General features: G+C 39.3%; 2 protein-coding genes across 7 annotated transcripts in view; one reads left to right on the top strand and one right to left on the bottom strand.

Annotated features, from left to right (window-relative positions):
* pdzrn3b (PDZ domain containing RING finger 3b) overlaps positions 1-2,712 on the top strand; it is a 98,128-nt gene extending 95,416 nt beyond the window's left edge. For all 5 annotated transcript variants that reach the window (XM_081381309.1, XM_081381312.1, XM_081381311.1 and 2 more), the window contains one exon: positions 404-2,712. In XM_081381309.1, the coding sequence (XP_081237435.1) occupies positions 404-1,939 (1,536 nt within the window). In that variant the 3' untranslated portion in view covers positions 1,940-2,712. The remainder of the gene's footprint in view (positions 1-403) is intronic.
* A 14,934-nt stretch (positions 2,713-17,646) lies between these two features.
* ppp4r2b (protein phosphatase 4, regulatory subunit 2b) lies at positions 17,647-24,108 on the bottom strand. 2 transcript variants are annotated; one of them, XM_081381559.1, is made up of 9 exons: positions 23,911-24,108; positions 22,718-22,799; positions 21,973-22,143; positions 21,580-21,673; positions 20,194-20,231; positions 20,006-20,080; positions 19,791-19,931; positions 19,401-19,717; positions 17,647-19,319 (listed from the first exon to the last, which is right to left on the bottom strand). In XM_081381559.1, the coding sequence occupies exons 1-9, from the start codon at positions 24,029-24,031 to the stop codon at positions 18,991-18,993; spliced, it is 1,368 nt and encodes a 455-aa protein (XP_081237685.1). In that variant the 5' UTR covers positions 24,032-24,108; the 3' UTR covers positions 17,647-18,990. The 2 variants fall into 2 exon arrangements, with proteins under 2 accessions (XP_081237685.1, XP_081237686.1); XM_081381560.1 differs by lacking the exon at positions 23,911-24,108 and adding an exon at positions 22,498-22,537 and having other exon boundaries at positions 22,718-22,787.
* Between the last annotated feature and the right edge of the window lie 449 nt (positions 24,109-24,557).

Genomic DNA, 24,557 nt, shown 5'->3' on the forward strand with positions numbered 1-24,557 from the left:
AAATTTGAGCCTGATGAATCTTGGCATTGTCATCCTAGAATATGGCCATTATGTGTCTTCATTCATGATTGTTTAAGAAACGAAAAGCTACACACTCCAGCAAATAGGGTTTGAAGAACTGTAACATATAACATGCTAGAAACATAATAATCACTGCAATAATGATCCAATCATTGACTCTTAAACATTTGCCTATTTAAATCCAAACATTGATTTTTCTTTTGGGCCGGGCAGTGTATGCACAAGATATATTTTGATGGGGATGCACCAATATGGATATATTTGATATGATAACTGATAATTACTAATATTTAATATTAATGTGAAGCTGACTGACATCAAATTTGCAGTATGTAGTTACACAAATCAGAGTAATGACATTCCCTGACTTGTTTTCTTTCAGAAGAAGCATGAGGAAGATGAAGGTACAACAGACACTGCCACGCTGCTCTCCCACCACCATGAGAAGGACAGTGGAGTGGGCCGCACTGACGACAGCACTCGTAACGATGAGAGTTCTGAGCAGGAGAATCTTGCAGACGACCAAACCAGCGCCTCCACCACGCTAGGCAGTCGCCGCATGCTCGCCTACAGTCAGGACACCCTAGGTAGTGGCGACCTCCCCTTCAGCAGCGAGTCTTTCATTTCCGCAGACTATGGGGACGCAGACTTCTTGGGTGACTTTCCTGCTGACGAATGTGAACGGTTTCGCGAGCTATTGGAGCTCAAGTGCCAGATACAGAGCACAGGCAGCAGTGGTACACCAGAGCAGAGTTTGTTCTGGCCCAGTGGCAGTGTAGGTGGAGGACAGGGTGGCGTCGGCGAGGAGGGCGTAGACAAAGAGCTGGAGCTTCTGAACGAGGAGCTCCGCAGCATTGAGCTTGAGTGCCTGAGCATAGTCCGAGCGCACCGCATGCAGCAGTTGCGCGAGCAGTGCCGCGAACAGTCCTGGATGCTGCACAACAGCGGCTTCCGCAACTACAACACGAGCGTGGATGCAAGACGCCACGAGCTGGCTGACATCAGCGAACTCCCAGAAAAGTCCGACAAGGACAGCTCCAGCGCGTACAACACAGGAGAAAGTTGCCGTAGCACGCCACTCACTCTAGAGCTCTCCCCGGACAACTCCTTGCGGCGTGGAAATGAAAATCAGGCGGAGGCAGGGGCAAGCAGCGGTACATCGGGTGGCAGCAGAATTCTTAAACCTCTGCTATCGCCCGTCCAAGAGGCTTGCAGCCCCACCAGGGGTCACCCAACCTTATTGAAAGAGTCTGAAGCTGGAATCCAGCCCGAAGTCCGAGAGCGCAAAGTAGGTCGCCATGCCCAGCCCCAATCGCCCTACAAACACGCACACATCCCGGCCCACGCCCAGCACTACCAGAGCTACATGCAACTGATCCAGCAAAAATCAGTGGAGTACGCCCAAAGCCAGATGAGCCTAGTCAGCATGTGCCGGGACCCCGTTGCTTCTGCTGACTTGGGACCCAAGATGGAATGGAAAGTGAAGATCCGGAGTGACGGTACACGCTACATTACCAAGCGGCCCGTCCGGGACAAGCTCCTGAAAGAGCGAGCCATACGGATCCGAGAGGAGCGCAGCGGGATGACTACAGATGACGATGCCATCAGCGAAATGAAGATGGGTCGCTACTGGAGCAAAGAGGAGCGCAAGCAACACGCCGTCCGTGCCAAAGAGCAGCGCCAGCGCAGGGAGTTTATGAAGCAGAGCCGGATTGACTGTCTGAAGGAGCAAGGAGGCAGCGCTGAAGACAAGAAGGAGCTCAACATCATTGAACTGAGTCACAAAAAGATGATGAAGAAGCGGAACAAGAAAATCTTCGACAATTGGATGACTATCCAGGAACTGTTGACCCATGGTACAAAGTCCCCCGATGGGACACGAGTGTACAACTCCCTACTGTCAGTGACCACGGTGTAGGCTCTATAACGTTCTGTAAATAGGACACTACCGATTGGGGTAGACAATCCTGCCTCGTTCAATGCGGCAATATTTGTAAATAGGAAATATGAACGCCTTGTTTGAAGGAACTTTGCCATTTGCCAAGAGTAGGTACAATGAGAGTCTCAGAGATTGAATAGAACGATGGATTTATAATGATTTCTTATTTGCTCTGTTCGTTTCTATATTGAGCTTGTGGTTTGAAATATTATATTAAGGAACTGATTCATGACCATTCAGCCTCTTTAAACGTTTTGGAAAACAATTCAAGGACCATAAACAACCATCAGCATTTTTTTTTTTTTTTTTTTCAACAAGTAACTAACAGTCAGCAGTATTGTACTTTTGTATGCATACATATTGCTTATTAAAGTAATGCAGATATTTAGCTTCATGGTCATCACAGAATATTTGGCATGTGTCATTATATACTTTGCAGTCATTATGACAGGGTTTTACAAGAAAAACGATAACTTTGCTTTACAGATTTTAAAGAAAAGGTGCTGTTATTCCTAAAGTTCATACTTCACTCAGCTACTGTTACATTAGACATGCATCAAAGTGAAACCATTTATTAAAATCTAAATCTGTTCATATTATTGTTGATATCAATGTTTGTTGTAGACAAAAAGCCTTTTGTATAGGTTTCCATTCTATTACAGCAAGATAATACAGTTTAACAAATCATTAGTTAGAAATGCAATTTGATGTCTTGTAAAATGAGAGAAATAATAAATTATTGTTTTATATTTGATGAGCTTTCAAAATATTGTTGTGAACTTTTTTTTTTTTTTCAGTACATTTTTACTAAAAAGAGGTTTCAGTTTGCCGCCACAATAAGTTGGGTTTTTCTTCAAGCCAATTGAAATGACTGCAAGAAAGGGTTCTGCAGATATGTGCGAGTTTCTGTTCGTGTCTAAGTCTGTTAGGGGGGTTATGGGTGGATGATGTCCACACTTCAGTGACCACTCGACCTCAGGGCCACTGACCCAGCCAAGCCCCTGTTTCTGCTTATCTGTCCCCAGCTGTGTGTAGCTCTGAAATGTAGAGCTCAGGTCAGTGAACAGACCTCTATCTCATTACAATCACACTGAAGGGTCTGCGATGCCACAGCTGCAGTGAGCGGCGCAGACTTCTGTTCCTAACACACTTACTAGCTCAGTCTTTCTCTGGCAAACTTTGTATTTGCATTTGATAACAAAATATCAAATCGAGTGCAAACAATGATGCTCAAACTTTTCTCAGTACTTTTTTCTTAGTTAATTTTGTAGTTTGTTTTGTCAAAGTCTTTTTAGTGTAGGGATGTAGTTCAGAAAGTTGATTATATATACAAAAAAGTTTCCAAATATTTTATATTAAAATGTATCTTCGTGTGTGTGTGTGTGTGTGTGTGTGTGTGTGTGTGTGTGTGTGTGTGTGTGTGTGTGTGTGTGTGTGTGCGTGCGCGCGTGTGTGTGTGTGTGTGTGTGTGTGTGTGTGTGTGTGTGTGTGTGTGTGTGCGCGCGCACGCGCGCCCCAAAACAATTTTTTTGTAAAGCTATTTTTTTTTTTTTTTTGGCTTGAAAGGTGTGCCATCTTGCCATCAATAAGTGCCACTTATTTTATTGTCTATTACAATAACATTCATACATTTTTAAACATGGCTTAAGTGAATACTTTGTGAGGGCATTGTGTATGGAGCAAATAGGCTTTTTAGGCATTTACGATTTACCACTGTATTATCTAAAGACTTTGTTAATACAAATGTAGCCGAAAATACTTGTTTCTTCCCTTGACATCCTCCCCCCACACACCCCAAAAATAACACACAACCACAGTTATGAGGGTATAAAGAATCAAAGCCATTTATTTGTCTCTTTCTATGTTATATATATATATATATATATATATATATATATATATATATATATATATATATATATATATACACAGTAGGCTATATATATTTATAATCTACAAAAAAGCCCATACCATTGTGTATCTTTGTGCAAACGTTAAGGGAATAATTATGTTAATAAGGGAGGAGAAGGAACATGCTGTCACCCTCCTCCTCTCTGTCTGTTTGTATGTAATTGATTGCCTTTCTGCTTGCCTAAAGGAGGACTGCTTATGTGATTTATGTCCACAGAGATCTCTTCACACACACTCTTTTAATAGGAGATAACAGCGTTCTATGCAAAGACAAACAAAAAGAAGCAACAGCAATCAATTCTGAGTTGTTCCCTTCCCGGGCCAGGACGAGGGGCGAAGTGGAGATTGCTTTGATCACACTCTCTGGTTTGTTTTTATATTGGTAATGAATGAAGGTGGGCAGCGTGTGATACGGCCGGCCGTCCTCCGCTGTTAGTTTTGGAGCTCCTATCATTTGTCTAAATGCCACGGCAAAAGAAAAGGAGAAGCTCTAGAGTAAATCGGCTGTTGACCGATAAGACCACTGTTTGCGTCCTTGGCTCTTGTTCAGCTTTGTGAGAGGAAACCGTGTCGGGATGGGTTTAGTGTTAAGAATGAGAATGAACCCCAGTGGGCCTTCTCCGCTTGGGAGATCAGCAATAGTGAGCTTATTGTTTTGTTTTTGTTTTACCACTTTTAACTGTGGTAAAATCACTGTAAGACAAGGTATTGAGGTGGCAACAGCAATATGGTGAAAATCACTCTATGTATAATCAGTCTTACTTTTTGGATTCAAATTAACCAATCAAAATAATCCAATCAACCTCGCCGCCCCATTTTCACGCTCAACACACTGGACCACAGACAAAAAATAATAATAAAAAAGGACTGGACTGGCAAAAATGCACACTTGTCATTGAATATTGTCACTTTGTGTTAGTCACCACTTAGTACTATACATTATTTAAGGTTAACAAGCAACAGCAACTTGGCGCATTAATAGTGCCATGTAGAATGCTGTCATAAGTGTGTTTATTTACCACTTCAAACATGGTTGGTCCTATCAGAAAGTCAGAACGATCCTTTTTATAATAATATAGGCTGTCAATTAAAAAACATTCAACCCTGAATAATTGGTCATTTTTCCGTTAAAATTAGTAGTTTGTTCACGTTTCAAACCCCGTATGGTTTTCTATTTCACACTTCTCCAAGTCCCAAAAAGGTCACGGTACAAGATGAAAATCGTGAGCTTAGAATTATAAGGTTCTATCTCCGTTTAGGGTAGTTCTGAGATATTTTGCATCAAAGTTTTTACATCCCAGCTGGCAATGGAGAGATGGAACCTTTTTATTTTATTAGTAACTACTAACAAAATATTTTTTACAAAAATAACACCACACAGGCATTAATAAACACCTAATGGATCAGATTATGTCAATAACTCAATTTCGACCAAAAGTGGAGATAGAACCTTAGAATTCTAAGCTCACGAAATGTGAAAACGTAGTGAATGTTAATTAACTTAAGCTTATTCATTTTTACATTGGCGTAGGCAACTGCACTTATGTCATGTTTGGTTTCTTTTTGTTTGTTGTTAATTATTTGACTTTTGCTAGCTTACCATTCTTTGTTGGCAAGTATACATTGAATGCAACATCACTGGCATGTCATCAAAACAGCACAATGGACCGGGCATATCAGAAGAATGAAAATGAAAACATGTATGTAAATATATGATGCCATAAACTATATCATTTCTCATTTTATGCAGGTGAAATGGCATCAGACATAACAATGACTGATAGCAGGAATGTAGACTCCCATCTGATCATTCATCATATAAAACTCCCGCAGACGCTCCAACTAGATGATGTCAGAGAAAACATGAAGTATGCACCCAATTTAATTAACCCCCCTCAGCTGGGCTGTGCGTTTCACCAGATCCATGAATTCTGAATAGAGACATCTCATTATTTTTAAGATGATGTAGTTTATAATAAAGCAATCAATGTTCAGCTGTCAATGTACTGAAACACTTCAATCAGTTGAAACGTGCGGTAGGACAAGAGTTTATGTGTAATTTCCAGAGTGCATTGATAGAAGACACGACAGTATAGGAATGCAAGAGACAATTTCAGAGTCTCAGTTCAAAGCAACATAGAATAATACCTAGCCTGGAAATCCAGACCCAATTCCGAAAGATTAAGGGTCTGGCATTGAGTAATAAAAATCGCCCAACTCGAGGGGCGGCACCAAGTAGGCCTATGCATTTGAAAATCTCATTCAATTGGATAACACTATGACCAATCACAACAATAAGCCCCATACGCTTAGCTACCAGCGGAGCTAACTGGTAGATTAGACTCTTGCCGTATCCGGTCGGCAAAAATGTCCTTCTTGCAAAGGAACGATTCGAGCGCCGACTTCTGTTCCTCTTTTAGATAAAAAGCCACGTCTAACTCGTTCATTTTAGCGGCCAAAGCCGTTTCAAACAACTGGTGTTCATCCATAGCCATCTTGCAGTGTTTAATAATGACTTCGACGTTGCAGCGATGTCGTCATCTGTTTAGTTCGCCTCTGGCCCGCCTATATCAGATAACCCGATGTGATTGGTGCAGCTCGGCTACAAGGGCATAGTTAATGAGCATCATTACTCAATGCCAGAGTGACTTGCTTAACAAATTCAAATTGTGCTCTCGCAAGAACTCTGGATTTCCAGGGTAAATAATACCTGGTCACACATTCAAATTTCTCTTATGAGAAATTTGTATTTTTTATGTGAGCACCCATTCTTCCATAGTTTTAATAGATTTATAATACACTGTCTTGGTGTGCTGGGGGATAAAAAAAATGTATTTGATTAAAAACATAAGAATAATTCACTGAATCGAACTTTAGTAATGGGTTGATGGTGCAAGACGCATATTCGAAGTAGGACTGAATGAGCCAATGAGCATGTAGCCTAGATGTGTTATTGAACCAAAGAACTGATTCAGAATGAACCAATAAAAAAAACAGACTCAAAAAGAAACAAATGAGCTGGTTCTGTCAGAAGTTTTCCAAGGATAACCTATGAAAACTTCAACAGTTAGAACCATCGGATTGTGTTCTTTTTGAATCGGACATGACCAAAAAGCTGACTTTCAACTGCCTGTAGGTTTGATTTCTTCATTTCTTCATTTCAAAGTTCTTTGGTTGGATAACCCTTCTGGACATGCTCACTGGCTCATTCGGTGCTGCACAAGGAGATGGTGCATCTTGAGTCATCAACTCGGAACTAAAGTTTGAATCAGTTTGATCCTGTGAACCGGCTCGACAGGTTACAGGCTTAAAAGAATGATTCGTTCAAGAATCGAACTAATACAAAAGTCATCACTACATTGGTAGGACTGCCACCCATAGTCTCAATCACTCTATTCTGTTCTCTAGTTATGGTATGATGTTCTTATTCTAGTTCTGCTAAACTGTAGAAATAGTAGAAATCTTTCTGTCTTCAAACTCAGATCTGCCACTCTTCAAAAAACTCACACTTTCACCTTTTCATTATCCATACATTCCTCACATAGCTTATTATCCTTCAGACTCTGGGCAGTAGATACAATTGGACCAGTGATTTGAACACCAGGGAAGTGTGGAGGACAGATAGCCTACAGCAACACATCCAACAAAAAGTGAGATCTGGTGTTTGTTTCTATGTTTTAATGAGAAGATCTATTGACTTTGAAAAAGATGATAGGGTTGATGATAATTGAATCACTTTGATTCTCATTTTGAAGAAACATGCCTGCCACCAATTCATTTAGCGTTGTTTGAGACAAGTACTTTGGGGAATTGCACTCAATAGTGATGCATTGCATTTATGCAATAATTTTTCAGCAGCCTACTTGTCACAGAGTGCTTTCTCCCATTTGACTACAGGGAATGAATGGTAGTGGTTTCAAAAGCAAGAAATCAACACAAGCATCACAGTTCATTTTTTTGTTTGCCTGCTGGATGATGGTTTTGTTGCAATATATTATCTCAAATGCTGTTGTGACTTTCACATCAGTCCTAAAGTAAAATGAGGCCAAGTCAGAAAATATGCAATTCATGCATTTGTTTTGTGAACACACAAATGGTGAAGAATGGCCTTGACCCTGTGCATGACCGCAAGCAAAATTTACCCTCACTAGTCACCTGACCTTTGAACTTAGCATGGACTTAGGTTCAAAGGTCTGTTTAGCCGTGTTGTTTATGGTTTAGTATTGCAGCAACTCATAGTGCACTTTTGCCTATAGGGCTGCAGAAGAGCTCTATTCCCATGATCCCATCATTAATAAGGCCTATTAAATCAGCACATCATTGAGAAAAAAAAATACTAGTAACACTTTTTGACAAGGTCTTATTTGTTAACATTAGTTAATGCATTAGTTAATGTAAACTAATAATGATTTTTTTACAGCATTTATTAATCTTTGTTAATGTTAGTTAATGTCACTGTACATGATAGTTCACAGAGCATTACATATATAAAATATATAATTGCAGCCCTTGATATTCTCTTTGCATTTACACTTTTCCACACCTGTTGGTCAGTATCAAAATATTGGACGTGAGAGCAGTGGTGAAACAAGTGCTGTGCAATGTAAACGTTACACTCAACCTCCTGGTGTTCCTGTCACTGTTGTCTGCCGTGTCGGAACTGTCAATGAGGTGAGAGTCGCTCTGCTCTCCCCTGGCAGTAGCAACTTTACAGCGTTGTTCCATCATGTTTACACTGAGTACCTCGAGGCATCGATCCAAGACCTGTTCTTCAACATTCTCCCTCTCTTTGAGAAGCTAAACATCATGTTGAACCTCAAAGGCACAGTGCTTTATATGCCTTTCCTTTGTGTTGCTATAAGAATTGTATTGTAGATCCTTCAGATTTTTTCCCCTCCATTGCAAATGACTTACGCACGCCTTGGTGGGTCATAATTGAGTTTTGATGAGCTGTGCCAAACAAATTTCAGTTTTGTTAAGTCAGCAAACCAACATATTATATGATGATGCATAATAAATGTTAGTAATTATTTACCCATTTCATTTAAATTTAGCGATGGGTAACATAATGGAATCCAAAATAAATACGGCAGATAAAAGTCACTAGCATGAAGTTTCCAAAATTGCGAAATGTTTTAAATCGATACATTTAGATGCTTTAAATGGAAGAAAACATGCTGAATGCCCTTACTGCTACAAAAAGAAGTGACTTATGTTAAAAGGTCTTTGACAGTGTAACAATGTGGTGTTGCATCTCATTTAATTTACCACCCCTCTTTTCGTATGTTATAGTGAAAGTGCTGTAGATTTACTGCCTTTGAGAGTGTTGGGAAAGAATGGAATTCTAAGGATTCAGTGGAATGTTGTGCCTTTGAAAGAGCAAGATCAGTTTGAGCACTCGCTACTCGCTACTTTCGTGCTGTTTGCTAAAACCTAGATTTTGTTTTTGCACTTTATTCAAATATTTTAAGATATGCCAGTGCAGGTTGCTTTCAGTTAAAACAACTCAAAAATGCATTTTAGTCTGGGACTAGGCTAAAGCCTTGTCTGTGAAACGGGGGTTAAAAATACATTATTTTACTAAAATATCTGCCTGAGTTATTTATTTTATGTTATTAAGAAATATCTTTACACTAGAGACTTTCACATTTGGTGGCCTGGATCAGTGTAGCGACAGTGAGTCACTCACACATTATATGTCATGGGAGATTTGGTTTATTGACCATCAGAACTAATAATAGCTCCCTCGGGGGATGATGCAGTGCTGATGGCAACACAGCGGTTCAAAGACCAGCTTAACAGCAGCACAAGCCCTACATAAATCCGCTAGCTTTCTCAAAATCAATTCACTCACTGTATTTAGACGTTATTGATTTTATTGGTTTTCACTTGTCAGGTCATTTAATACCTGCCAACCTCTATTATGATGAATCTGCTATTTCACATATAGCTGTAATAGTGATGATTACATCATATAATAACCTCTGCTCATATGTAGCACTGTATGAGTTTAGTCACAGTATGAGCAGCAATGCAATCCCACTGGGAAATTGATTGAATGCATGAGGGATTCGAAGACTTGTCCACATGATTGTGCACTCGCTGCAATAATCAGCTCTAACTATTGCACATGGTCAAATTGGATGTCAAGATCAGTCAATTGACCTGTTGTGTGACAGTATGGGGTTTAATTTCTCCATTGCTAAATTACAACACACAGTTTTCATGGCGAGTGTGTTACTGAAAGGTTTACTTTTCTAAGATATTGGACTTATGATTGTAAAACAGACAAATAAAAACTTAAATGTGCATTAAAGGTGGTACACAGAATATCAGAGATTTTGACTTTTTGTTTTACATATCTACATATCTAACTAATGTTTTACATATCTATTACATATGTTGTATGTTGCACAAACACAAAACAAAATGTTCCCCAACATTTCTCAAGTCCTCATGAAAATACACTCAGAGACATGCACCTTTGTTCCTGTTATATCAGGGGCAAAATTGCTCAAATTGCCCCTTTATTAGTCTCCCATTTACACTTTTAACAGCCTTTTGCAAAAAGCAGCATTCCCTGCACAAAATGGTGGCTAAAAGCCTAGCTGTGTAGTAAACCAGGCCCTCAGCTGCTATTAGCCTGAGAGGCCGAGGGTACATCTATAAATGGAGCGATGATGGAACATCCTCCACACAAGTCAATTAAAGCACTTCATTAGACTGCAATTCTCCAACAGAGGCCACAGGCCCACGAACCCAACAATGATGCCAATCAATGTGTGTATTACTCAGAATTAGCCACCAGCTGTCTGAAGCAGGGCTAAATCTTAATACTACGATGAATAATGAGCCAGAAAGTATGGCAAAATATGAAGTGAGTTTTATGTTTGAAAGGTAGTGTCAGACTACACGAAGGCTAAACCCTTACAAAAAAGTATGTGTGCTATTAGCCTGCCTGCTTATAGACTAAAATAGGAAAGTATACTTTCAGTCTACTTTTAATGTACTTCTCAGAAGTATACTTAAAATTACACTTATGTATACTTGACTTACAGTTGTACTCAAAATTATTCAACCCCCATTGCAAATCAGGTTTATTGGCAATTTCAGCTGTTTGATCAAATCAAACAAAAGTAATTTAAATAGCTCAACACAAATGTTTCAAGTGGTTTCCCCAAATACAACTGAAAATGCAACACCTTCTTTAGTTCTTAGTAGAACATCCTCTTGCTGTTATGGCCTGCTGCATCGAGATGTATAACCAGATACCAGCTTCTGGCAGTGTTTCTGAGGAATCTTATAGCCACTCATTCCTCATGAGCAATGGCCTCCAGTTCAGTGATATTCTTGGGTTTGCATGCTGCTACCGCCTTCTTCAAATCCCACCAGAGATCTTCTATGGGTAAGCCAGGTGACTATGATGCCACTGTAGAATCTTCCAGGACTTATTCTGCAACCAAGCCTTGGTAGAATTTGAGGTATGCTTCGGACCATTGTCCTGTTGGAAGGTCCAATGTCGCCCAAGCTTCAGCTTCCTTACTGATAGCATGACGTTTTCTCAGAGGATTTCAGCCCGATCTCATCCCAAGGCGTCATATAGTGACGCTTTTGAAATTTCGTCTACATTCAACGCACATGGCACCCTTTAGCGTCAATATGAGACGCAGATAGATATGGGCCAGAAGGCGCCTCCTAGCGGTCTAACCCTAACCCTACCCCAGACCTAAACCTACCCATAACCGAACAAAGCTCTGTGCGTGTCATATTGACGCCAAAGGGTGCCATGTGCGTTGGATAGAGACGAAATAGACGAAATGTCAAAAGCGTCAGTATATGACGCCCTAGGATGAGAATGCGTTGAGGATTTCCTGATACTACAATGAATCCATCTTGCCTTCCACATGCTGCAGTTTTCCGGTGCCAGAGGATGCAAAGCAGCTCCTGAATATCACCGAGCCACAACATGCTTAACTGTAGGCAGAGTGTTCTTTTCAGCAAATGCTTCATTCTTCTTTCTCAAGACATACCACTGATCTGTCAAAATATCTGTGGCTTTTTGAGCATTTTGAGCAAATTGGAGCCGACTTTTCTTGTGCTTTTGGGTCAGTAGTGGTGTACGTCTTGGAGTTCTGGCATGCGTTTAGTACGCGCCTTACTATGCAAGCTGAAACCTCAGTGTCTGTTGCCACCAAGTCTTGCTGCAGGTCTTTTGCAGTCACTCAAGGGTTTTTCTGAACTTGCCTTCTGAGAAATCTGGTTGCTTCCTTTTCATGCCCCATCCAGGTAGTGTAACCACTGTTCCTTTAACCCTAACCCTAACTTTCAAATTGCAAACTATGCTTCCAACAGTGTCTCTAGGAACATTTAGTGCTAATTGCAACTAATTTAGTGCCTGGTGCACCTAATTAAGCCCATGATTAGTTGCACCAGGTGTGCTTGAGACAACACCTGTTTTGCAGATTTGTGCTGTTCAGGGGGTTAAGTCATTAAAAGTTGCATTTTCAGTTGAATTTGGGGAAACCACTTGAAACATTTGTTGTGTTGAGCTATTTCAATTACATGTGTTCTAATTGTTCATTGCAAACATGCGCTTTGACGCATCATCTGAAAGAGGTGCAGGTGTAGAAGATATTTTTTGATATATTGCATGTCTCTTATATGAATTGTCTCTGTTATTACGCAGGAATGAGAGTATAGTTCCTAGCCATATCGGCCTAGAAAATAGCAACTTTCCATTTTCCGTCGGTCTTAGCACACGATGTAACTACAGAAGAGTCAAGTTTTAAATAGGAAAAATATCGAAACTCTTTGGTAATTTTTTTTTTGAGAGAGATGCTAACGATTTAATCAGATTCAATGATCTATGCTAAGCTATGCTAAAAGTGCTACCGGCAGACCCGGAGATCGGCTGAATGGATTCGAAAACGGTAAAGCTTAGTGTTCCTTAGAATAATTCAGTCCAAGTGTGAGATTACACCTGTAAATATAACAAGTACTGCAAGTAACTTACCATGATGATAAGATTCTCTCAAAATTAGACACTACAGTTATCTGGTATAACTGTAAAACTGTATAATATATTATCGATAAAATCTAATGACAGAAAGATTCTGAAATATTATATTTGTGGAAGACCCCATTCATTTATTTATTTAGCCAGAAACTATGGTTACAATGGTACATTTTGTAAGGGTTTATCCAATAGGACCATGCATATTAGGCAGGGGACTTTACATGACAGGCATTTTGCCACCGATTCCATCTCGTAACTACCCTGTAAAGAGTTGAGCCAAGAAAATGGGCTTGGCAGACTGTGTTCAATATGTTCCCTCACCTGTTTATGTGGAGAAAACAGATGGCAAAAAGCAGATGTCGGATGCATTTTGCAATATGAAAGCAGTAATTTTCTTGTAATTTCTCTCGCCAAGCTTCATTTCAAGTCTCAGTAGAAATTACAAATAGCACACGTGGGAAGATTTGTAAGTTATTTTCCCATTTAATGATATATCTTTAGATACTAAAAGCTCATCCATTGGCTCTACCTCATCCTTGGATTTGAAGTTCAGAACGGTCATGGTCAATGCCTGTCTGACAAGTCAGTGGTAGTTCAAATAACATTTGCCTGAGAGCAGTGTATTTTTTCCATCACACCTCTTCAACAGTCTGGCAATTCCAAGACTTCAAGCTTTGTTGGGGAACTGCACCTGACAACTCATCCCTCCACACGGTATAAAAAAGAATGATGCTGCTCAAACAAATAAATATTCAGCAAGAGGTTAAAATGTCTCGCATAAATACTAGAACTGCCATACGCAAACACATTTCGCTCCACTATCCGGCTGCCCTTTGCCAATTGTCATTCATGTGCTGAATATGACACACATTAAAAAAAATCCCATTCATCAAGATTAAATGTAATGTAAAAATGTACTATATAACTGACAATTCTTTGACTGGTCACTTTGCATGCTGCTCAAACAGTCTCTTGCTATTTAATTGGTGTTTTTGTCCAGGATCAATTGGAAAGTGGAACAGACTTTACTTAGTCTTAAGTCTGGCTACACACCCTTTAACCAAGTTCAAAAAGTCACTAAATTTTTAGAGTTTGCAATTGCTCCCTCATTTCAGCTTTCACATACTTTAAACAGCTCTTTAAGCTGATGGCCACATGGGAGTCTCAGCTGACGGTTGCATTGGACACGGTGCCCACAGCATTTGAGCAGTCATCGAGACTTCATGCCAGGGAGAAGGATAAAGGGGAAGCGGAACAGAGGACGATGGCATCCCATATCTACAGCCCCGGGGCTGTCAGTTGGTCTCCTCGTTCTGGGGTGGGGTAAACCTGTTAGGCCTGGCTGGGAGACTAAACACTACCCTCTATTGGATGACACAGAGATTGTGCATGGTGAGGTTTGACCCTCGCTTGAACCATGGTAAGGTTTACAGCAATGAGAACAGTGACCAAGCAGTGAACTTCCAATCTGATCCGATCCAAGTCAATCCAAAATGCGATAATGCGCATGAAGGACATAAGCTACTTTACATTTTGGAATGAAATTATACAGGATGGGTTTAGAATTCTTCAAACTTGTTTGCTTACATCATGTTCTTGTTCTCCTATTCTTAAATACAGATTTTGAGGTCAACATTGACATTTCTTAGTGAAACGGGCTATATGATGAGGGGGGAAAAGAACATTTGGCACTTGATTTTATCTATCCTGAATTAACTGGATCGTGAATTAGGCATAGCAGTCCAGGCTGAATTTGAGTTTGCTAAGCCAATGCGTATAAATATATTCAATTACATATTATTTTTGTACTTTTGTACAAATGTTACATTTGTTAGGTTGATTGGCACACTTTTTCCCATTGAGATGACTGTGAATTGTTCACAATAAGACCAAAAACCTGCATTATGAAAGCAAATATTTAATATAAAGGACTATAAATTCAAAGAACTGTGGACTTCAACTAACAGCCTGATGCATTCATGATTTTGCATTTATTCTTTGGTCCTCATTTCTGGATAATGGCTTCTGCTTTAGAATAGGAGATGTACAGGACCACTTTACCACAATGACCTGTTTCGAACTTTTGAACACTTTTCGTCTTCTCTAAGTCTCAGACACTATTAACATGTCCTCTGTTGGGGATAAAAAATTAGACATGCCTCTTATGAAGCCCACATGGTAACTGCAAATTATGACTTCAGATCAGAGACGGTCTCCTTGGTTACTTCAGAGACACCAGTGAGTGAATTATTAAGGGCTGTAAACCCTAATGCTCAAAATAATCAATTGGTTTCAGTAGGGTTAACTTAAATGAAACTAATTAACTTTTAGGAGTATTTAGAGCTTTCTTTTTCTTTCAAGTTCACAAAATTTACACATTTTAAGTTATCTAAATTGTTTGATTGTTTTGAATTGTATGAACTTGTTTCTTTTAATTTAGACTAACTTAAATTGAACAGAAACTGGGCTGGGATTCCTATTTCCCAGAATGCTTTGCCATGACACTCTAAAGGGAGAGTAAATGCTCAAATTAATGTGAAGTGGGAGATTTTACTGTTTAATGTTTTGCTGATAATTTAAAAGAGTTTCTGTTATGTTTTTTTTTTTCTTCTTCTTCTTCAGGGGTTACCATCATGGTGATGAGTTTGATTTGAGAACAGAAATATGTTAAATATTCTATATTGCCTTAGCATTAGCAAAGCAATTGCTGGATGAGTATTAAAGCATTGTGTTACCAATTTGCAAGTTAACATTTACTGAATTAGCTAGTTAAAGCTAGCCAAGTTTCCATTACTAAAAATATTTAAGTTGAGATTACATGATAATTTTAAGTTAAATGTATGAATTTGCTTACTTAAATATTACAAGTTAAGAGCACTTATAATGTATGAGTACAAAATACAATTCTTAAACTTCTACTTTCTTAACTTAAAAAAAATATGTATCTGATTATACCTTGAGTTTTGCCAAATTATTCGGGTTTGCAGTGGGTTCAACTGTTTTTAATGTTGAACTTCGCATATGTTGTTTCACCTTCTAGATTATGCTCTACAGAGGTGCATTGTAAGGAAAGCTTAGAATCAAGCTCCAGTGTCTGGCCACCAAATATCCTGTCCCTGTGCATCAGCTGCCACCCATTGACAACAACATTATGACTGGAATCTGTCTTGAGCTTTGTAAATAACAGGCACTTCACGGGTTATTAAATCTCATTTCGAGTTATAACATGGGGGCAGACCAACAATTACAATAAAAGAGTGCAAGAGAAAGTCAATAATTATCACATTATCTCAGTCAATACATCAGCTTACTAGAAATGAGCAAATGTTGTTTTAGATCATGTTTAGCATATGGTTTTGTTTTCTCATGCAAATCTGACATTATTGAGGTGGTTTAAACTCTTATCCCTTTATCCTAAAGTAATGAGACTGGGAGTCAGCACACAAGGGTTGATGTTAATTGTCATATGCTGCTATGACAGAATATGATACAGCTTAGGGTACCCATCACTTCATGTCATATCATTTCAATCTATAATTTCATGAATCCTGACAAGAACATACCCAGTACATATTTAAATTGAAAACATATTACTTACAAGAAAATGAAGCCTATTTTTCCAATGCTTATCCTAATAAGTTAGGCACATTTTACTTTTAGTATTTGAAGTACAGCTCTTAATGTTACAAATACATTTTTAATATATGGTATGCATTATGGTAAATGTCAATAAGGAAAAACACTTTAAAATAAAGGTTCCAAAAGGGGAATTTTACAGCGAAGCCATTTTAATAGTGTATTATCTGAAAGATAAATATTTTTCTTTTGATTTTGGGTTAAAAATGACCTGGACATACAGCCATACTTCAGATTTCACCTATATACAAAATGTTATATTTTAGAGCCTGAAATAGTAGTATCTTTTAGCTGATCTCCTCGAGTACACACAACACAAGAAATGTCTTAAAAGTCACTCGACTTCATTATTAATAAGCTTGGGTCCTGGTCTCATGGATCAAATTACAATTCATTTACTTAAGACTTGTTTCTATTCCCACAGCGCGCAGGGTTATTTCCCAAGAGACGGGCGTTCAAAGACGTCAGTTAAACGTAACCTCTCACTGCGCATCACGGCAGGATTTAGAAAATCCACTTTTTATTTCCTCCGAGAGGACTGGGTAAATTTCAGTAGCACATACTCATACGACCTCTGACATTATCAAGTCAATACGAGCACAGGTAAGTGCGAGTTGTGTTCTGAGTCGGCAGGAGCCTGTTAGAGGCATATGACTGGGACACAAGAAAAGGAAACTTGTATTTGGGAAATGAAGCAGAAAAATTTGTGCAAGAGCTTAGTAACAGCAAAATGAATTAGCATGCATTCATTTGAGGAACATGATTAAGGATTATGAAAAGACCTGGATGAAAGAATAAGAGACGTTATGTAACGATAATCCTCCTATGAACAACATCTCTACTAGTTTGTGGTGCTTACCAAGTATTAAACTTTGTTGTAGAACTTGCCCGTAACACAAACTGTGAACATGGCTGCATCAAATTGTGTGGTTTGTTGAGGAGAGATGTGTTCATGTCCATAAAACAGGCAAAACTTACATTGAAGAAAGGACCCAAGTCATATCTAGAGACCAGAGTATCATGAACACTTGGAGGGCTCTTTTGTCTTGGACCAGTAAGCAAGCCCCTACCGACCAAAAGTGTTCACGAGAACACGTTGGCAAAGAAATTAAAAGGTCTTCCAAACATTTAAAACAATAACATTTATTGCTTCATCTGAATACTGTATTGAAACCACACGCATTCAGTAATACACCAAAGAAAATTATACATGGATGCACAAAAGGCAGTGAACACAATGCTCTACAAAACACTACTTTACAGAAATTTAAAAATTCTATATATCAAAAATCGCACAGCTGCAAAACGGCAGCCAGCTGTTATCGGTGGGACAACTCAGGGTTGGACTGTCACAAATGACATTGTAACTGAGCTAGTCGGAGCAGTCAATAACCACCTGCCAAAAACAACAAATGAAAAACAACTTCTCATAAAACAGGAGATTGAAACGTTGGTATAAATTAACTTGAATCATGAAATCAGTTTAAATCAAGAGGTAAATGTACCTGACATAAACCACTTACTTTCAATGCAGCGCAGACTGCACAATAATACAAAAGCGAAGGTGGTAGCGTGTGAGAAAAGAGATTTTACATCCTGTCAGTTACACACAAAGGACCAGAAAGAAATGATGTTACGCTAGGCTTGAATCATTTAACAGAACAAAGATAGCTATGGCTTGTATTTGCTTTGAACATAACTGTAAAAGCAGCCAGTTATGGTTCTTCAGAGAGAGCAAGATGATAAACCCCACTGCCCTGATGTTTGACACTGTGACTAAAATATTAATACACCAATGCAGAGACGACACGTCCTAGCAGGCGTCCTAAACGTAAAACAAGACTGGATAAATTTCTCCTTAACAGACTAAAATATGGTTAAATACAAGTAAAGCTTTAACAACAGTTGAGACATGCTGTCATTTACAGCAAAATATTTTGTCTCTGAAACGCATTTATTATAGAAGTCTATGGGCAAGCGACATCCTCTTTTGCTTTTTCTTACTGAACAGTAAGTCGGAATTATTTCCTGTAGTAACTGAAAGAATCCAACAGCTTTGTCAATAGACTTTAACTTGTATTTAGCCATGAATATTCTTTTAATTAGCCGTTTAGTGGTGTCAGAGTTGACAGTGTGATTACTGGACACCAAAGAACTTCAGTCGAACCGCTTTGACAGACTGGCAGAAACCGATGACATGGATGAAACTAAAGGAAAGAAACTGTAAAAAAAAAAAAAAAAAGAGAGCGTTTAAAACCTTGACTTCAGCAATAAAATCATATGTACATCTGCATAAAGTGTCCGATTGGGAAGGTTGGAGAAGTTTGGTGGACTCTCGACCAAAAGGCGCATGGTGGTAGATTGGGTGTTGCTTCTGATGGCCTTTGTGGAAGGCCACTTAAGTGTGTGCCGTTTTAATCTCCACAAAAGAACGCAGTTATTGTTTAGGGCAGTAGTCTGCAGGCTTTCAGTCCTGCTCCATAGGCTCCTCCTCTGCGCTCTCTGAGTCCAGGGCCCCTGACCCGGAGTCGCCCTCTGTGGGTGACTCTACGCTACTGCTGCTGGATGTGGGTGCAGAGGCATTTTCATCAGTGCTACTGCTGCTGACCTCCTCGCTTGGCTCCTCCCCTTCTCTCACCTCAGGGCTAGAGGCCACACCCGCCGGGGCTCTCTGCTCTGATTGGTCCATATCACTGGGCTCTTCTGAAGAGTCATCTGAGCCACAAGGAACCTCTCTCTCAGTAAAAGACTCTCTGGAATCTGCGGCGGGACACTCAGGCTGTGTGCTGGAAGGCTCTACGTTAGCAAAGAATAGAATACATTAGAGCATTGTTTAGCGTTTTAAAACCCAAAAAGTGAAGAAACAGATTACACTACCTTGGTCCTCAGGGCCTTCAACTGAAACATGAGGTTTACTTTCCTCCTCTTCTTCACTCCCCTCCTGCAACATGGATGACGGTGATTCGGCATCCTCCGACTTATCTGAGGAGCTTTTGGACGACGTAGATCTGGGTTTCTCGACAACCTGCTCGTCTACATCCTCATCCTCATCTTCTTCATTGCCATCCTCGTTGAATTTGAGTCTCTTTACTTCATGTTCCTCTTCCTCCATTCCCTCATCTTCCTCGTCATCTAAGTGTTTGTTTTTAACAGAGCTGCTGAGAGGCCCACCAATGCCTGATACAGATGCATCACTGAAACACAAAGATATATTCTGTATTTCTGTAAAATCATGAAAGATGAGATATGATGGAAAACTTCGACTACCTGGCTGTTTTGCTATGTCCTTGTGGTGAGTTCGTCTCTTTGTTTTCTGTACTGTCCGGAAGGCCGTTTGTGGCCAGTGAACTGGCCATGGAGTGTTTCTGTCGGTTTAATGGTCTGGGTGTTCCTGGACCATTCACTTTCCTGTAATATACAGGAAAATCAAGTTAAGCTCTTTTTCTTTTTTAAATGACTGGTCCTAAGCTAATTTTCCTAACCTCTCTGTAAAGGCAGACGTGTTCCCTGGCAACATGACTCCATTCATTCTGTTGACACCACTGCAGCCATTTTTCCTACAAAGGTCAAAAATAGCTCTTCATTTGTCTACAGTAATTAAAGATAATCCAGGTGATCAAATTAAGATGTAGCAGTTTCATGATTTTAATATTGAACAGTAATTACTTACTCAGATGTAGGATAAATGCAACTGACCACCATCACATTCTGACAAAGAGAGAGAGAGAAAAACAACCTACTTAGTTGAAAAATAAATAAAAATAAAGCATTAAAAAAAGATTAAACTTCTTGCTTGTACTTCTTTAAGATGTGGACCTTTTAATGATAATCAAATCACTTTTAAGCACATAAAACACATCAATGTGTCAAAGTTCCTCCATCACATTATAATAAAACCTATTTAGCAAACATTGAAGAGACAAGTATGTAAAGCAATGTAAACACATTTCTATATCGATAATCGCACACCTGCAAACCAAATGCAAGCGACCATGAAATCAACAGAGTACCTTTATGGAAGTCAGAGATAGCATGTGATAATATCCCACATCTGACTTCAGATGGAAAGTAGCAAAACTACAATAAAAATGCAAAAACAAGGAAAACATACTGGGAACATACGGGGACTGTCACCCCTATAAGATCAAGGTGAAGAAGAAGCCTCAAAGTCAGCCGGATCCAGGCTGTATCCAGATCAGATGGTGGACCTGGGCCTAGACATGACCACAACGCATGATGTAGTCAGCCGGATCGTGTCCGTATCCAGATCAGATGGTGGACCTGCGCCTAGACATGACCACAACGCATGATGTAGTCAGCCGGATCCGGGCCGTATCCAGGTCAGATGGTGGACCTGCACCTAGACACGACCACAACGCATCGACACGACAGCCGGTGGCACTGATCCTCAACAAACCCGTCTCCACACCGCGTGATGACTCCGATCTTCTACCAGATGGAACTGGATAAATATTCTGAATGTTCTGATCCAACCTGACTTCTTCCCTGTAATGCTGCCAGAATCATAATCATACACTGTTCGTGCGTTGGCCAGAGGAGAACTGCCCCCCCCCCCCCCCCCGACTGAGCCTGGTTTCTCTGAAGTTTTTTTTCTTCTCCATTCTGTCACCCGAGTTTTGGTTCCTTGCCACTGTCGCCTTTGGCTTTTGGCTTGCTTAGTTGGGGACACTTAATGTTCAACAATATTATTGATCTGCCTGCATTGACACCATTAAATGAGAACTGAACTGAGCTGGACGATGACATCACCGTTTTCTCCACAGCGGCTATATATTTTAACTAAATTATACAACAAAAATTAACCATCACTGAACCTACATAAGCTGGACGCTATTTTCTTCTAGATCTGCTGTATAGCCGAAACAAACTTTGTTGCATTATTTTCCTGTTATCACTGTAAAGCTGCTTTAAAACAATCTCTATTGTAAAAAGCGCTATATAAATAAAGGTGACTTGACAAAAGTATTTTGTAACAAGTGCACCATTTGTATTAGCCTTATTAGTTCTTAAACTGAATAATGCATCACGCACTGACCTTCTCTACCCCTCTGAGAAACTTCTCTGTTCCTGTGTAGTTCCTCTTAGGTTCCGTGAGCAGCTCGCACAAGCGCTGGATAGTAAATGGGATCCTGGATAGAGAAAAAATATTTGAATAATATTTGAATTAGCTGGTGAAATCGCCACAACAAACCACAGAGAACTAGTAGCAAATGTTCTCACTCTATCCTGACACACAAATAACAAGGAATAATGTAGGCTTGGTTATATTCAACAGCCAGAAGATGGCACACTTGCACTGGGGTAAAGAGACAGGCTTGCTCTTTATCCAAAACAGCTTACACTTATTACAAGGACAAACCCCAGTGCCTTTCTAAAAGTAAAATGGTGATAGCACCACACAATGCAATTAATTAAGAGTATTACTAACCCGTTGTATCCATCGACAATCTTAAGAATTCTCTCCTTCATTTCTTCGAAGGGAATTGACTCCACGTTTGGGTTGGCAAGCCCTCGTTGCTCTGGGGCCGACGCTTGGAAATCCTCCATTACTTTCTCCAGTTTGAATATGAAATAGCTTTTAAACTGAGACCAAGACACCCTGGAGAGGTGACAGTATGGAGCATAAGTAACTCAGTCACACAGACAACTATAATTTGTAAGGCACAAGATCCGCCGGTCATGATTCTCTATTATACGTCCAGCAACCAAAATAATGAGCATGAAATGTTCATATTTGAAAATATAAAATATGTGAGATATTATTATGTGCGACAATACAAGGCTGATAAGACAGACAATGAAACTAGCACAGCTATGTAGTTTGAAAAAAAAGCCACACAGTTCAGAAGTCATTATGCATAAAATATTTCATCACAGGACTCAATGCAACAATGCCAAGCAGGCATTTCAGAGACATATATACATTTGATCTCTCGACATGCATCTTACTCACAATTACTTCATGAAATGAGGGCAGGTTGTCTAAAGCAGATCTAGTCGATAAGGACAAGGTTCAGTGTGTTTTGGAACAAAACCAAAAGTGCTGTGGTGTTATACTAAACCACAAACCCAGAAAAGCAGTGATGATTTTAAACAAACCACTAAAACAGAGGTCACACAAAGGTAGTTGGGGTTTCTGTGCCCCTCTAAGAGCAATATCTGGAGGTACTTACAGGGTTTCCCCAGTCTTCGCAATATGGCACAAAAACTGGTCCAACGGCGGAGACGCTTCTTTCTTCACCTTCTTGTCAAAATCTACAGAAAACACAACAATAAGATCGCATTGTCGATTTCATGCGAATATCTGTAATGGATACAATCTGATCATCTTAGTTCTGGAGTGCATTTAACTGCACAATCTAGTAATACCTTCAATTCTATGTCTAGTTAGGCTAGTCCATTCTAGTTCTCACCCTATATCAATTTTAATGAAAAAGGGTGCATGTTTTAATTAGCTATGTATCCAATATAATAGTTAACTACAATGCACCAGTTTCTAGTTTTAGGTCATCTACAAGTTTCAAATTTAGACAGCATTTTCTTTTCAACAACTATTTAGAGCACTCAGAAAATAACTAAAATAGTCTTGGAATAGCATGCATGCTTTTATGAAAATTATGAGAAAATGTATCCTAAACATCTGGTTTCTAGTTTCTCAGTTTCAAGTTCCAAGTGTGATATTTTATGGCACCAATCAAGAGAATAACTATAACCAGCCCAGTCCTGAACTTTCATTAAAAATATGAGAAAATATGAAATCCTTTTCCTGACACTTATATAAGAGATAATACAGGGACAATAAATCTGAACTTTAGCCTATGCCATTTAATCACCACAACTATTTGCACTACTAACTTATACGACAATAAACAAACACACACACATAAAAAGATAGAGGATTATGATTATTTACGCTATAAGCGTAGAGTTGAGAGTGCAACTTTAGTTATTATAAATGCCCCAAAAATCACGTTATAAAAGGAAAATAATAAAGAATCAGGCTTTATTATTAAATTGTTCACTAGTTTGGAGTTAACCCTGGATAAACCGATGTGTAATATACTTGAATCAGCTCTATATCATGCCAAACCACTAACTAGTTATCTCAATAAAAAAAATAGTCTTGTTTATTAACGTATTACTTAACTATCCTGTCATATATAGGCAAATATTACATAAGTCATAAAGCAGGAGGATGTAACCTGTTCATCTACTCGTAACACACAACAGACCTCGAAAAACAGTAACGTTAAAAGCCACTTAGCCACAGGCCATGCTAACATGAGCTAACTCACATTACAAGCTCATAAGCACATAACTCCTCTCTAAACTCGCGCAGACCACCTCAACACACACAATCAGGTACCTTTAAGAGCTTCCAGAAGAGTGTCTATCTCCATGTCTGTGGTGTTGTCCCTGTCTCCAACTGAAAATCGTGAGCTGATGGCTGCTGTTGAGCTCAGTGAAGAAGAGGACAGGGGAAACATTTCAATATGGCGGCGACTGCGACGTCACTGCCGGTGTGGTATAGAGATCAGTCCCAGCTGTCTGCGCCTCAAAATCCAGTCAGCTGCCTACCTAAACATCATTTTAGTGTTTTTGTGGATGTGCAAAAAAAATTTAGTGAGCTGCCTACGTAGACATAGTTTTGAAGCACACTAGGTGCGTTCCGAGCAAAGTGTATATCCATAAATGCATTGAAAGAAGGGAGCTCACGGTTTCAATGTCTTGTGCAGTCTGACTGGAATTATTAGCCTCTTTATAATTATAATAGAACGTTCATCTCCCTATTTATTTAAAAACAAGTGTTAAAGTATTATCTCGCTCTGGAATTTGAATTTACTTTTTTACTATAGTAACAAGCCCACCAAAATATAACACAGTGACAATGTTTATGGTTTATATCTTTTTTAAATGTTAATGAAAGTAATCATAAATCTTGCCTAAACATATATTGTCTGACCAATAGACTGAAATGTGATTTTTTTATATTTTATAACATAAAAATAATGC

Source organism: Scardinius erythrophthalmus (assembly GCF_964197995.2).
Source record: "Scardinius erythrophthalmus genome assembly, chromosome: 12".
Lineage (NCBI taxonomy): Eukaryota > Metazoa > Chordata > Actinopteri > Cypriniformes > Leuciscidae > Scardinius > Scardinius erythrophthalmus.